General features: G+C 35.7%; 2 protein-coding genes across 2 annotated transcripts; both read right to left on the reverse strand.

Moving 5' to 3' along the window:
• Positions 1-2,881: 2,881 nt before the first annotated feature.
• LOC136822843 (uncharacterized) lies at positions 2,882-4,687 on the reverse strand. The gene is made up of 4 exons (XM_067079155.1): positions 4,191-4,687; positions 3,759-3,940; positions 3,406-3,521; positions 2,882-3,286 (listed from the first exon to the last, which is right to left on the reverse strand). Exons 1-4 carry the CDS (start codon positions 4,505-4,507, stop codon positions 3,143-3,145), a joined length of 759 nt encoding a protein of 252 aa, XP_066935256.1. The 5' UTR covers positions 4,508-4,687; the 3' UTR covers positions 2,882-3,142.
• Positions 4,688-5,716: 1,029 nt separating this feature from the next.
• On the reverse strand, positions 5,717-14,171 carry LOC136822920 (uncharacterized). Its single transcript, XM_067079226.1, has 11 exons — positions 11,345-14,171; positions 9,931-10,080; positions 9,531-9,770; positions 9,165-9,311; positions 8,832-9,026; positions 8,515-8,628; positions 8,034-8,189; positions 7,356-7,749; positions 6,840-7,218; positions 6,469-6,708; positions 5,717-5,903 (listed from the first exon to the last, which is right to left on the reverse strand). Exons 8-11 carry the CDS (start codon positions 7,683-7,685, stop codon positions 5,791-5,793), a joined length of 1,062 nt encoding a protein of 353 aa, XP_066935327.1. The 5' UTR covers positions 7,686-7,749; positions 8,034-8,189; positions 8,515-8,628; positions 8,832-9,026; positions 9,165-9,311; positions 9,531-9,770; positions 9,931-10,080; positions 11,345-14,171; the 3' UTR covers positions 5,717-5,790.
• Positions 14,172-14,208: the final 37 nt, after the last annotated feature.

Here is a 14,208-nt window from a genome sequence, read left to right on the forward strand (position 1 = left end):
GCACTTCAATCGCTTACGGGATTGGACAATGGTTGACAATTGATCGTGACGTATACAACAATTCGATGACGCGGACGAATGAAAGTTCATTTTGGGTGGCTTGATAACACTCGTAAATTCTTTATTTTTCTAGTTAGTGTATTTTGTTTTTTCGTTTTAGAAGAAATACTATACGGTAGAAAATAAGGTTTTATACTATTATTTTTAAATTTGATATTTTAAATGCCTATTATAAAGAAAAATTTGTAAGTGGGCGGAAAAATAAAAACGCCTTTGTTTTGAACGCCCGACTGCAAAAATCTCGGGATTCTGGTAGGAACCGCGAAAGACGGGGGTAAAATGGTTGGAATCGACCAAAATGTTGTTTTTAGGTTTTAGACCACCTATAACCATGGGATAAGTTTTAGAAGCATTCTTATCATTAAATAAATGTCCTGTAAAAGTTTGGTGGCCATAACTTTATTTTTTATGAAAATATGAGCAGTTTTGTAAAATTTTGAATGGCAGACGACCTACCAACAGAAAATTGGATTTAGACAGGTGAGCGCGTCCTCAAACCCCCATGATGTTATACATTTTTGGAACTGGAAGAGATCAGCGCTGTTTGTTTTTTTTGTCTCATTGACCCAATCAAATCCTACAAAAAATTATTCAGTTTTTTCTGGGAAAAAGCCACTTTTGAGGGCTTTAGCTGTCCTCCCCGGCATTAAGACAAAGATAATATGAAATTTCAACCTTTTTTACATATTGTTTGTTAATAAAAATTAACATTTTCAACCGCGCTCTGCTGTCTTTTTTGGCTCAAAGTTTATTGGTATTCGAGAAATTCTACAGAATTGTCGAGCGCGTGTTTGTTTACAATTCGAAAGTTCAAAGTCCACGGAGAGTGACAATCTGCCAACTCTCCGGCATACAGGATATTTTCGATTCATTCGTACGGCAAACGAAAAATTTGAAAAAAAAACTTGATAAAAAATTAAAACTTTGTCTTGAGAACCTTCGTGCCAAGTTTCAATGCTATAGCATTAATAGAAGTAAAGTTATTGCAAAAAATGTATTTTTTGACATAACCCCCGGATTTTCACTTTTAAACCTATTTAACCATGATTTTTACAAAAATCCTCGAAAATCGTTCCAAAAATTAAAAAGGGTCATTTTCAGGAGATAGAAAATTTCATATCTCGAGAACGGCTTGGCCGATTTTGATGAATGACCCCTCATTTTTTTTCTTTTTTGATGCTCTTTCCAATGAGCATGGTTTCAATGCGCTAAAAACAATTTGAAAAAATCATTGCGGTCCCTAATTCTGGGACTTCTTTTGAGACGGGGGTTAGACATGAAAACAAAGAGCTAAATAAAATAGTAGAATCGACTTTTTCAAACTTTAAATACAGTGTGAAGTATTTTTGTAATCAAACATTATATTTAGCAAATATATTGGAAAGTAATATTTCGTTATAAGCCAGACGTCCGCGCTCGATAGGATCGATCATCGAAACGGCTCGATGACGGATCGATATGTGATCGATGGATTACTTAACGATCCGGATGGGAGATCGATGGAAGCCATTAAAAAGTCTTGAGTATCGATCCTTCGTTGATCCATTATCGAGCTAGTATTTCAATCGAGTATACCGATTCGCCATCGAACGTTAATCAATTCGCCATCGATTGTTAATCGATTCGTCATTGATCGTTAATCGATTTGTTATCGATCGTAAATCGAGTATGAGTCGATAGGGTCGATAAGATCGATAAAAGATCGATGATAGATCGATAAATAATCGATAACTAATCATAATGCTTAAAAAAAATCTTGAGTATCGATCCTCTATTGATCTCCTATCCGTTCTATCTGTATCCGTATCTATCTCCTAGCCGTTCCGATGATCGATCCTATCGGAAGGTGATAGAAATTGACCATCAGTCGAACATTGGATTTTCTGGCCCGTTTTGCAGACCCGCTAGACTGGACAAGTATTTCTTGCTTGCGCGCTTGCGTTTCTAGGCTAAAACAAAAACTTTCACTTTCGTTTTTGGACTTAAAGTTTTCCTTCTTTCTACTGACGCAAGACACACAGTGTGCAGTGTTAGGGGAATTGAAAAAGGTAAAAAGATTTAAGTTTACTGTCAGGAATTACTGTCATTGGTTTTACAATATTATACATTTTTCTTTTTTGAAGTATGAACAAAGTTATCTACAAAAAATAAAACTTAAAACATAAAAAAAGTGAACAATACAAAGTTGTTGAAAGTCAGAAAGTAATATATATATCATACAAAGCTAGCTGTATATGATGGAAATGATATGTATATTTACCGGTACTCTCATCCTAAATAAAATATACAAGTGTGAAATATGAACAAAAGTCTAAGTCAAAGTGGTAATATACATTTAAAAATACTAGCATAAGTTGTAATGGGCCATTCCAGAATTTGTCTGTAACAGGGGGGCGGACGACACAGGATTTCCGAGGGTAAAAGTGTTCACCAAAATTCGAAATTTCCAAGGCGAGAGAAGAAAATGTATGAATTTCCAAGGCAATTGAATTAAAAAAGGCAAAAAAGAGTGGAATTTCCGATGCATTTTGCAAAAGTACATGGATTTTTATCGGAATTTCCGACCACCACTGTCACTGAAAAAGAAAGTTTTTTTCCGAGGCTAGAAAAAAATTAAAAAATGCACGTCCTCCGACGGGGGGTAACAAAAATTTTCTGGAATAGCCCAATAATAAATGATAAATGAAATAATAAATGGAAATTGATATATCTTTCATACTAGTATGGGGAGCAAATGAGAAACGGAAGGGAGACATCGAAGATAGTTCCAATTTTAGTTCCAATAGTTCCGTCTGGTATTTAATAGATCATTTTTAAGGTTTAAAAAATTGTAGATTGATTAATTTAATTAATAAATTAATTAATACCCATTTTATAATCAATCAAATTGATAGTAGTCTATGGTATAAATTTAATCGATAAGTAATCAATAATTAGCAAACCTGTAAAAATTGTGAGTAGGTATCGATTATCCATTGTTATATACAGTATCTGTCGTTATCAATATGTAATCAATCCATTTTCTATCGATTGCAACCGATAATCATTTTTATCGTTTGGACTTAAGTATAAAAAATGATTCTCAACAAACAAATTCTTCTTCATCTCTTTCGGTGAGAATTTCCTTTAAGGAGCACATGTTATGTGTCCATTGAAAACATCTTCCACATTGTACCCACCGGACTCTACTGCTTTCATCACCAGCATCATCAGTTTTCTTACACACCTGGAATAATGAAGAATAACCTTTTACAAATGATTTTCCTCAAGCCATGGAAATTTATCTATCTTTTCAGTTCTTTTCATTATTTTCCTTAATTTAAAATAGAATATATATTATGATACCTTGCATAATCTTTTTCCAACTGAAGGGTCATAGCTAAATAAACAATTTCCAGTTAAGTCTTTAACCATGGATTGCCTAAACACATCAACTCCAAATGCATCATTAATTGATTCATCTAGAAAAAAATATTTTGATATTTTTATCCTACTGTACATAAATTTGTACTCTTCTAGAACTATCTAGAAACATCTTAATTTTGAAACTGTACAGACATGGACACTATACTTGCTTGATTAAAGATTTAAAAAGGCAGAAACTAGTCACAAAAATTTCGAACCAAATTAGGGAAACAAAATCTTATATAAATTATCCACCTTTCAGGATTTTAAAACATGCTCTGTGAATTTATTACCTTGTACAATACATTTCCCATAGTAGCATATGAAAACACCACAGTTGTGTGTGTCAGTTTGAAGGGTGTGAGGCATGTTTAAATTGATTCTCAGTTCTTTGTTTTGAAGATTCACTGGGATTTTCATCTCAAAGATCTTCTTCCCAATTTCCATACTTTTCTCAGCAGTGTCCAAAGATAGGCTGAAATTAAGTTTTTATGAGTTTTGTATTTTAAGGAAATGAGATTTTTACTTGTTATTTCTTAAATTGTATAGATACTAAAAATCTAGTTTCAAGTGTAATCTCTTTAAATCCCAATCTCTCAATGGACCAAAAAAGATTCAAGATGGAATCTGTGCAGGAGATAAAGATAAATAATTTTGCCTAGAGCTCCCATGAAGAATAAAGGGGCCAAGTCTCTTGTTGAAGATTCCACTATAATTACAAATACCTTTTTGTCATTGGATCCAAAACAATTATTTCTTGCTCCTTTACTTTCAAAATTATCAAAATCCAATGGGAACCACTAGCATTGAATGGTACCAAAACTGTTTCAACATCATCCATTGATTTTCCCATCCACATGCGTCTGAAAGCTCTTGCTCTTCCAAGACTGATGCTCTTAGCTATGGAAGCTGACACTGTCAAACAATTCTTGTGGTGTAATACAACAGTCTCCAGAAAGGCATCAATAACATTATCTGATAACCAACCAACCTGGAACTTTGGTTCTTCTATTCTTATTTCATCTTTATCAGCATTTGACATTGTTGGTTCCAAGGCTAGTAAATCTATGTAACTTAATGAAACTGATCCATTTGTGATTATAGGTGTCCTCAGTTCAATCTCCAACTTTGGGACAATCTTTGGAAAGATTTTGATACATTTCTTAGCAATCACAGCTGGAACTGAAACGGTTTCATCATCATTTTCTTCTTCGTCTTCACTGTCAATTTCTATAACTTTCATCTTCATCAGCTTCACTTTCATCTTCATCAGCTTTATTTTCATCTTCATCAGCTTTACCAGGTTCTGGAAGAGGAATGTCATATTCTGCTTTGTCATCTAGAGGAATACATTCCTCAGTTGTTAGCTGTATTTTCTGGCTCCTTTTGGTGGGTTCCTCTTTGATATCTGGAATATCCATCTCACTTGCCACACCTACTCGACCAACAGTGCTGCTTTTCTTCTTTGGCTTTGGAATATTTTGGAATGGTTGTTTCTAAAAATCAATAATAACAAATTATAGTTAAATATATGTAATTTCCCAATTTTATTGATTTCCTTGAAAAAGTTTTATTCACCTGAAAACTCATGACAGTCGAGAAATATTATATGTAACTCTCCGAATTTAACCCAAACATTTCTTTTTCTGGAAAACAACAAATGGACAAATGTTTTAAAAAGTTCTACTGTGGGAGTAGCAACTGAATCATCTTTAGAACCAAGGAAATATCTTATGAAGAACTTACTGTCTGAACTTTATTTGGCAGTTTTTTCACTCTTTTGTCAAGAACCAAACCAAAATCTCTGGGAGCTTTTGTAGACATATTTTCCAATGATTTGATTAGCTGACCCTTTAAAATCAATAGTGCTTCTTCATTGTGTTCCATTAGATGTGTAAGGTTCACTATCTCCTTCATAATTTCACGACATTTTTGGCCAGTATTTGATTTAAGAGGTTTCGTTTGTTGCTCTTCTATAGCTGGTAATACATTACTTTCTTCTGTTGGGGTGGTTGAATCTGGTACAAGCAGGTCTGAAGCATTTGGGTATCGTACAATTGGATCGTCATCTTCGGTTACGCCATCTTCTACCTTTTAATGAAAATGGTTGTTATGTGTTGATAAAAAATTTGCATGGTAAGTTCGAATTTCAAGTTCAGGTTCCTGAACTCTCAACCGATTTCTGATTCACAATCTTTTTTAGGGTAGGAAATGTTAAAATTACACTCACCAGTATTGGCTCTAACTGGATAGTGTGAGAGAGGGATTCCAACAGCTTTTTCCCTAACGGCACTAAGGATTTATTTTCCATATACTTCAGCACAGCTAGAATGTGTTTACATGGTAGGTAATTTCGTTTCCAGTCCGGACAACTGCATCTTGGCAATTCTTGAGTTGAACCATAAATAACCTTGTACCGCAAGTAGACTGGACCAGGCCTGAAATTAGAAATAAATTTCTTTAAAAAGCAAATACAATATATGATAATTTGGCCTAAAAAGATTATCTTAGGCAGGGGGGGGGGACACAGTTACTACAAGACAGTATGACACTTACTACTGTGGTGGTACTGTATTCAGAAGTTATGAAAACAGTTACTACACAGTGTAGTAACTGCTGTTTGGGGTGGTGCCAAACACTAAAACTAGCACTTTTGGTGTAGTAAGTGCTTATATTTTAATTCTTTTTAAAGAACTTTCAAAAATTTTTTTCAGTACAGAAACCATTCCACTTAAACTTTTGTCAGAATGCTGCTTGAGGTATCCATGCAGTCTTTATTTTTCCGCTCCACGCCATTATTTGTGTGGACTGGGACCTCAATGAGACCATCTCTGTATGCTCTCACCCACATCTACAAGAAAGACGGTGTATAAACCTTATTTTAAAATGCAGATTTTAAACAAAATTCCTGTCTGCAGCCAATTTTTATTGAAACCATGTGCTCATAATACTTTTTCAATAGTTTGCAATCAAGAATCTTATTCCCTTTTTACATAAACTTACTTGATAAACATGGTAACCATATTCTTTCTATCCAATTTCTGAAATTTTCTTCTTTCCATATAAGATCTTCCTTCACAAGTTGGAAGTTTAGCTCAAATTCGACATTACTTTCGGATCTGGCAATGGCTCGAAGAAATTCTAAAGCTCTCTTTTTGTGTTGTCTCATTCCATTCTTTGTAGCAGACAGCCAACGACCCCAGGCCTGCTCTCGATGGAAGTCACATAAAAGCACTCGGCAGCCTATTGTTATAAAATGCATTATATTAGAAAGATATAACAAAGTTTTGTATGGTATCTAAAATAAATATTGTACATTTTGAGAGAAAGGGAATCAAAAAGTAAAAATAAATCAAAAAGTAAATCTTTCTTACTTGGAAACAGCTTCTGGATTGATTGAATTTCTTCTTCACAATTATCCACCATAAAGCATGTAGGGTTCCAATCCCAATCAGAAAAAGGATTCCATGATTTAATAATAGATAAGGCCTCTGTAATTGCAGCAGTTGTCTCATCTTGAGTAACAAAACTTGCTACCACTTGATAGTCTACGTTGGTTTTAACAGCCACAAAGAACAAAGGGAGCGAGTACTTAGTAGTTTTGTACGTAGCATCAAGTAAACAAATTTTATTTCCATATCGTTTTAGCATACGTCTTTGGAAGTTAGTTTGGTGGACAAAGAGCAGTCTTGAAGAACCATCGTTGATCACATGTAAGAAAATTATTATTTTTAACTGAGCAAAAACAAATACCTAATAGTTACGGAAGACTTAAGTCAAATGTCAACCCAAATTGAAACAGGAAAACTGGTCTTCAAAGTAAAAAAAAACCAATTCATATGCTAAACATTCCTAAGATTCTATAAGACTTCAAATGGACATTATGATTATAAATTTTCTTCACTAATACAATTCCCATTCTCATCATAAATTTGTTGTCTTTCAGCCTCCTCAGCAGTGCCAGAATGATACCGCCGAAAATGAAATTTATCATCCAAATTTGATCTTCGCCACTCGTTTATCATCATTTCCAAGTTTTCCTGATCGATTTTGGATCGCCTATACTTATTCGCAGCAATGTTCATATGATTTCGGATGTCTCTTGGCTCGGGATAAAATCGACGACTTGAGCTGCTCGGTGGAATTGAACCTCGATACAGGTCGGAGATCACAATAGGCCCTGAGCGCTCGCTGCATTTCTCGAACATCGCGTACACCATGACCAACCGATTCGTGAATCTTCCTCACCAGTCTTTTGTCAATTTGTTGTGAAAGGCCAGCAAACTAAATTGGAGTGAAACCCTTATTTTAAAATCCAAATCAACTATATGACAGGTAATAATCCTAGAATACCCTTTTCACTCAATATACCTATCAAGATAAAAATAACGGTTTAGGAATGAATTTACCCGTGACAATTTACGTCAAAAGTCTGAATTTTTGCATTGCTTCACCTATTGATTTGAATAGGATGATATTGATTAGCACGGCTAAATCGTGCCTAACTACCTCTCTTGATGTTTTTATCTTGATAGGTGTAGTCTATTTAAGTTTTTTTTTTCACTCACTTTGTTTAACAAATGCCCTGAATGGTTATCGGCGATGTGGACGATTGTTTGCTGCTCCATTTTGATTGCACCTGGATTTGTGGCCCAATCGGCATTTAGCTTGTTGTTCACGAGGCGCTTATAATATATCGTATTTGTGTTCCTATTTGTGTTTACCTGTATAACAAATTGTTGTGGTTAGAAAGTAGATATGTCACAGCCCTCATTTACTCCTTTCCTTTTTCTTCTAGACAGTAATTTATCAATAGTTTTATTATCCCAATAGGAAAAATAAAATAACTTTGTGTTGATGTTACTTATAAAAAATATCAACTCTTTCTCTTCGTTTTTCCTAAATTCAAACCTTTTCTTCTAAAATTCAAATGATTATATCTTTATATCTTAGAACGAGTCGAGCTTTCAAATTTGCTCTTCCACTTTGAACAATCCTTTAAATAAAGAGAGTGATTTAAAAAATCCTACATAAAAGAATAATTTTAACCTTGTAATCTGGGAAGAAAATAAAATTTTGCATCGTTATTTTTGCTGGGCAATTAACTTTCTTGGTGTCTTGAGGGAGAAATTTGCTTTTGCCATAGTTCAACTCATTCTCTTTCTAAAAAAACGAAATTGAAAAATATTGATATTAAAAGTCCTGCCACACTTAACACCGTAGGCTTTTGATTTTCTTTGAAGAAAAATTTAATTATTGCCTTTCTCACAATGCACAAATCTCATGAGACTTCAGTGTTTATGGGTTTTATTTATATAATCTTTTGTCTGTTTTTTTAAAAGGTTAGGTGTATAATGATTTAATACCTGTTGTAACTTTTCCTGCTTCCTTTTCCTTTTTTGTTTGACATTTCGGTCTTTACCATGTGTGCATTCAAATTGTTTTTTTCCGATAACAATGAAAGGGTATCCAGTGAAAGGAATTTGATTTATGGAATTTTGACGTTTGATATCTTCGTACATGATCTGTTCGTACATTGTGGTTGTTGAGATCGACAGTGGCTAAAAAAATTAAAGATTCTTCAAAACTTTCCTTAGATTATCATTTTACCAATATGCCGTTATTTGACGAAAGATCCCCCTCCTGGAGCCCCATCTACTTTCTTAAGGCATAACAAAAGATAATAAAATGATGGCTACCTGTTTCATCGTTTTCAGGCTTGTAGTTAGTTTTAAAAGTCGAGAATTTTGAATTATTTTGAATTTGAAAGTCGTCAACAAACATGGATGCATCTTTCATTGTTTTGAACATCATCGGTATCTCGTCAAAAGTGAATACTTCGTTAACTGAAACAAATTAATAGTACATGAAACGTTGATTAGCTCTACTGATACCTATGCCAGATCATGGTTTCAGCCCCCCCCTTCCCCCAGGATTCTAAAGGGCACATATGGGTACGGAATTCAAATGTATTCACTCCGTTTAATTCTTTTTTCTTTCAGTTCAAAATGTGTATCTGTCAAGCTCAATTACAAAGACGTTTAGTGTTATGAATATAGCATTACCGATGGGATTTTGGTTTTCATTTACTAGACCGTCTGGCTGATGATTTAACTCCACTGGACCGTCTGGCTGATGATTTAACTCCACTTGACCGTCTGGCTGATGATTTAACTCCACTGGACTGTCTGGCTGATGATTTAACTCCACTTGACCGTATGGCTCATGATTTAACTCCACTGGACCGTCTGGCTCATGGTTAAGCTCAACTTCGTCAAAATCAACTGGATCTGATTCTGATTCATCTGAGAGGAAGAATTATTATGGTAATGAACATTTTTGGACGTTCTTCAAGATAGAGAATGTAAAGATATTCTTTCAATAATGAAACTGTGTAGTGAGATTAATCTTGAGAATAATTACTTTAACTTAAATAAATCATGTGATTTTCCTCTTCCTCCTCACCTGTTACAACAATGACAGCTTCTCTTAGTCGTTGTAAGAGTTCGTGGGATTCTCTGTCGATTCTAAGTCGTTTCCCAGATTGAGTTTCAATGATAGGGGCAGGTGGTGGTGGGGGTGGTTCTTCTGGTGTTTCATCAGTGGAACTTTCATCTTTCAAAATAGGACAAAGAATTTTAGTCATGGAACTGGATTACATACCGTTTAATACCGTTTAAATTTTTCGAAGATACAAAATCGTGAAATTTAATACCCGGGAAACACGTTTGGGACCATTCAAAAAGTACGTACCCTCGAAAATGGCTAATTTTTGACTCCCCCTCCCCCCTTGTACGCTTCCGTACGCTTTATGTGTACCCCCCCTTCAGTGTACGTACGCTTTTTAGTACACCCCCCTCTAACCAAAGTCGAAACTTGAAACTCTTGTAACAGTAGAATATGTAGGTATCCAATCGTATTTATAACAAAGTCTCAAGAAATTAAAATATTCTATAAGATAAACAAAAATACCAAAGGAGAAATGAAAAATAACAATCGCAAAAACAGTTTTTTGATGTGAAAATATTGCGTTTTTCTCTCAAAAAAGACAGTTTAGGAAAAATTACGAGCGTACGTACTTCTCCTCAACGACCCCCCTCGTACGCTTTTGGGAGTACCCCCCCTCCCCCCTCTCAGCGTACGTACTTTTTAAATGGTCCCTTTTCTCAAAAAAAATTCGTGATTCGCGAAAATTAGTAACACGCGAAAATAAATACCATTAACCCGTACTAATTCGTACTAGGGGGGCTGTTTCTGTTCGGTGGGTAAATTAATGTTAATAGCTCTTGTAAAAATAAAACTATATCGTTCAAACCGTAATTTATTGAATATTTAGGATAAAATAAGCCTTTTAAACTCATAGAACTTTTTTCTAAAGCCCTGATTAGTTAAAATAGCCTTTTGGAAGAACAAAGGAAACTTGCGATTTTTGCTCACTTCCGGCATGATGAGTGACGTCATCGAAATAAATTTTTGTCAAAAGCTACCTTACGTGACAAGGATCATGTGTGCCAAATTTCATTCAAAAAGACCAACTAGATCAAAAGTTAAAGGGTTGTACAGAAAAAGCCCTACAGTATATTATTGTTGTTGTAAAATTTGTCCGTCTGTCTGTATGTCTGGCTTACAGACTCCTCGTGTTAAATAACCTCTTGTGGTTTAAAATTTAAACTGTGTTGTGGCGCAAGCTCCATGAAATTCTAAAGAGTCTTAAAGCGAGAGGCTGAGGCTGGGCGAGAGCGTGAAGGAGTAAAGAAATCTCTTTTTTATTCCTTCCTGTGGATGCCCACTAAGGTAAGAAGGAGATTTATTTTGATTTGACAAAATATCCAGCAGCCTAAATATTAGTAATCTTGAAGAAAGATTGAAGAAAAGATACCTGAACCAGCGTCAACCAATAGTCGTTTAAAAGCTTCGTTATGTTTGGACCGCTTCGACCGTTTCGACCTTTTCATTGTTTCCCCTTTTGTCTTGTGTCTTTCCCTTTACATTCTTTTTCTTCCATCCAGGACCTCAAGGCCAGTGAAAAAAAATTTCGCGTGTATGGTGTATTGGTTCCCGCCGAAATTACTGTTTACCTGCATAATCATGCATAATTATTTTGATTTATGCAATAAATTTCATTCCGGTCTTTATTTTATATGTGCCGCGCCGATTAAAAAAAATGTTCAACTGACGGTCAATTTCTATCACCTTCCGATCCTATCGAGCGCGGAAGTCTGGTATATATAAGCAAAGATAACTTGTTCGGAAATAAAAAGTCTTCATTCTTCGACCCCCGGATTTTTCATCGCATAATTTCTACGGGAAATAGAAAGTAATTTCATTCGGCTTGTGATGTTTGAGAGCTTGGATGTTGGGAAGCTGCAGGAATAAAGGTAAAGAAATTATAGTCTTTTTTCTGAAAGAAAAATTAACATTAGGCGACTATCTAAAATATGTTCTGTTCGTGTCATAAAACAACTTCAAATCCAGTCGGTCGGTCGGTCGGTAGTAAATTTTGTCGGGTTTTTAAAATCTAATAAATCCCGAAGAATCAAGTTGGCAATCAACAAAATCTCTTGTTGCCATCTTTGATTTGCCAAATTCAATGTGCGCAACGCATGTGTGAACCTTAAAAGCTGACCTTATTTTCGGCTCTCGGGGGTGTTGGCCCTACCGCGTCGCCGAATTTCGACTTGAAAATTTCAATAAGGGTACATGAAAAAACTCAAACGTGACTCAATGTGGGTTAAGTAACAAAAACTCTTAGCGAATGATGATTCAAAGAAGTGCTTAGCTATCAAAAACTTTTTCTGACATTTTTCCGACTTGTCCGACTCGGGATTTATGTTTTGAAGGTGAGTCGGTCGGGCGACGCGAACAGAACATATTTTACATTGCCGCCTTAGTCTAGGCTGCCAAACATCTGTCATCATCAGAGGCGGTCATCGCAAAATTATTCTATTCGCGTCACCCGCCCGTATCAAATTTTCCGCTGATTTTCCGGTGCGGAGATGCGGAAAAAATCTGGGAAAAGCAATTTGTTCTTTTAACCCTTTCCGTGCCGATGTCGTATATATCCGACATGCAAATTTTCACTCTACTTGCCAATGTCGGATATATCCGACATCAAATTTTTTTACCTAATTGCTGAGGCCTTTAAAAAAGAGGCAGCTCTATTGCCGAGAAATCAGCTTTTAGGAAAATGGTTTTCTTATTTTGCCAATGTCGTATATATCCGACATAAAAAAACCCAAATAGTAATAGTGACAGTATATATTAAGTGCTCAAAAGATTTATTTCAGGTTTATTTTAGTCTATCATAAAATATAAAACAAATGTCAAATACAAATGTCAAACATTGGCAAATAGGAATAAAATATCCTTGTCGTATATATACGACATGCGGCAACACGAGTTAAAATTTGCATGTCGTATATATACGACATCGGCAAATCAGGTTACTAAAAAAAATACCCCTCGGCAAATGGATTGGGGTACAAAAACAAGGTACCGGCAGGCAAAGGGTTAAAGTACAGTATATCTTTTTTCTCAATACACCTTATCGGAAATTCCACAAAAACAATAGCGCTAAAATGGATCCGTTGAAATTGGGAGGTAAACATAAATGGTAGCGCGAGTAGCGGCGGTATGGCTTCTTATGGCTTGCAATACATGGAGTACGCTTGCGTGGTACGGCCCAGCTTCAACACTACATTTCCGTCACGTAAATATACTACATGAATTCTATGCCTGTAAAAAAGTTCCCGCTTAAAACAAGAACTCATTTGCTTATATCTGGCTTGTTTATGTTCCTAAAAATACACTGAATTTGAAAAAAACAAACAGAACAAAGCTTTCAAGATGCTAGCCAGAAGCTATTAGAAAGAGAAAAACAACAACTTCGGTGGTTCTTCAGTTGATTTGGAGGCTCTTTCGGCATCAATATTTTGGGTGTTTTGTAAGGCTTTTTGCCTGAAAACCGCAATATCGAGCTTTGTTTACCTCCCAAAAAGTGTTGCGTAGCAACAACGCGAGGAGGAGGTGGAATTTCAAAGGTGTATTGCTCTGACGACCATCGAAAAATGCTTTGCTCGCGTTGCCACCCGCCCCTGAGTTACTGGCATGATTAAAAAAAACCGGGAATGTATGCATGCATTTTTAACACCCGTTTGCGACGCGAGCGAACAGAGCATTTTTTCGATGACCGCCTTATCAGAGCACCAGCACCAGGAGCAGGAACAGTGTACTGTTGACTAGTGTGGAGGCTAACAGCTGACTGTTCATTAAAATAAAAAGTTTAATCAAAACAAAAATGGTAGAGAAGAGCTGGGAGCGGAGCTGCGTGGTTCATTTGTTTTGAAATTTTGCTGCTTTGATTTTGGTGGTTGGTCAGGCATTTGATAGCTAATCTCAGTTTCAGATTATAGAGAGAGAACTAAGGGTAGAAAACCCATAGAATAACAACAAGGGCACAAGTAGAAACGTTAGAAACTCACAGCACTGATAGTAAAAGAGACATAAAGTGTCAGAGAGTGAAACAGAAGTTACCAACAGACCAATATCAGATTATCGAATGGAATTCATGCGTGCAACTCGTCTGCCATTTTGGAAAATGAAAATCGAATGGTTCTTATGACCTCCACAGCATTTCACAGCATTTCTGACTGAGTTTTCATACCTGTCAATCATTTGTCCATCAATTTCAACCAGTCTAATTTTCGCACCGAGCGAGTGGGATTCGAACCACCACCAAAGCAA

Source organism: Clytia hemisphaerica, unplaced genomic scaffold, assembly GCF_902728285.1.
Source record: "Clytia hemisphaerica strain Z4C2 unplaced genomic scaffold, Clytia hemisphaerica genome assembly, whole genome shotgun sequence".
Classification (NCBI taxonomy): domain Eukaryota; kingdom Metazoa; phylum Cnidaria; class Hydrozoa; order Leptothecata; family Clytiidae; genus Clytia; species Clytia hemisphaerica.

What these genes read in the sequence shown, in the direction of transcription:
- LOC136822843 (XM_067079155.1), bottom strand. Translation starts at nt 4,507, where the DNA reads ATGTCAAATGCTGATAAAGATGAAATAAGAATAGAAGAACCAAAGTTC. An exon ending in TTGGATCCAATGACAAAAAG is followed by an intron (nt 3,941 to 4,190) that starts GTATTTGTAATT and finishes ACTTAATTTCAG; the next exon opens with CCTATCTTTGGACACTGCTG. An exon ending in TTGGAAAAAGATTATGCAAG is followed by an intron (nt 3,287 to 3,405) that starts GTATCATAATAT and finishes TCATTATTCCAG; the next exon opens with GTGTGTAAGAAAACTGATGA.
- LOC136822920 (XM_067079226.1), bottom strand. Translation starts at nt 7,685, where the DNA reads ATGGTGTACGCGATGTTCGAGAAATGCAGCGAGCGCTCAGGGCCTATT. An exon ending in AATCCAGAAGCTGTTTCCAA is followed by an intron (nt 6,709 to 6,839) that starts GTAAGAAAGATT and finishes TTATAACAATAG; the next exon opens with GCTGCCGAGTGCTTTTATGT. An exon ending in ATGGTTACCATGTTTATCAA is followed by an intron (nt 5,904 to 6,468) that starts GTAAGTTTATGT and finishes TTCTAATTTCAG; the next exon opens with GCCTGGTCCAGTCTACTTGC.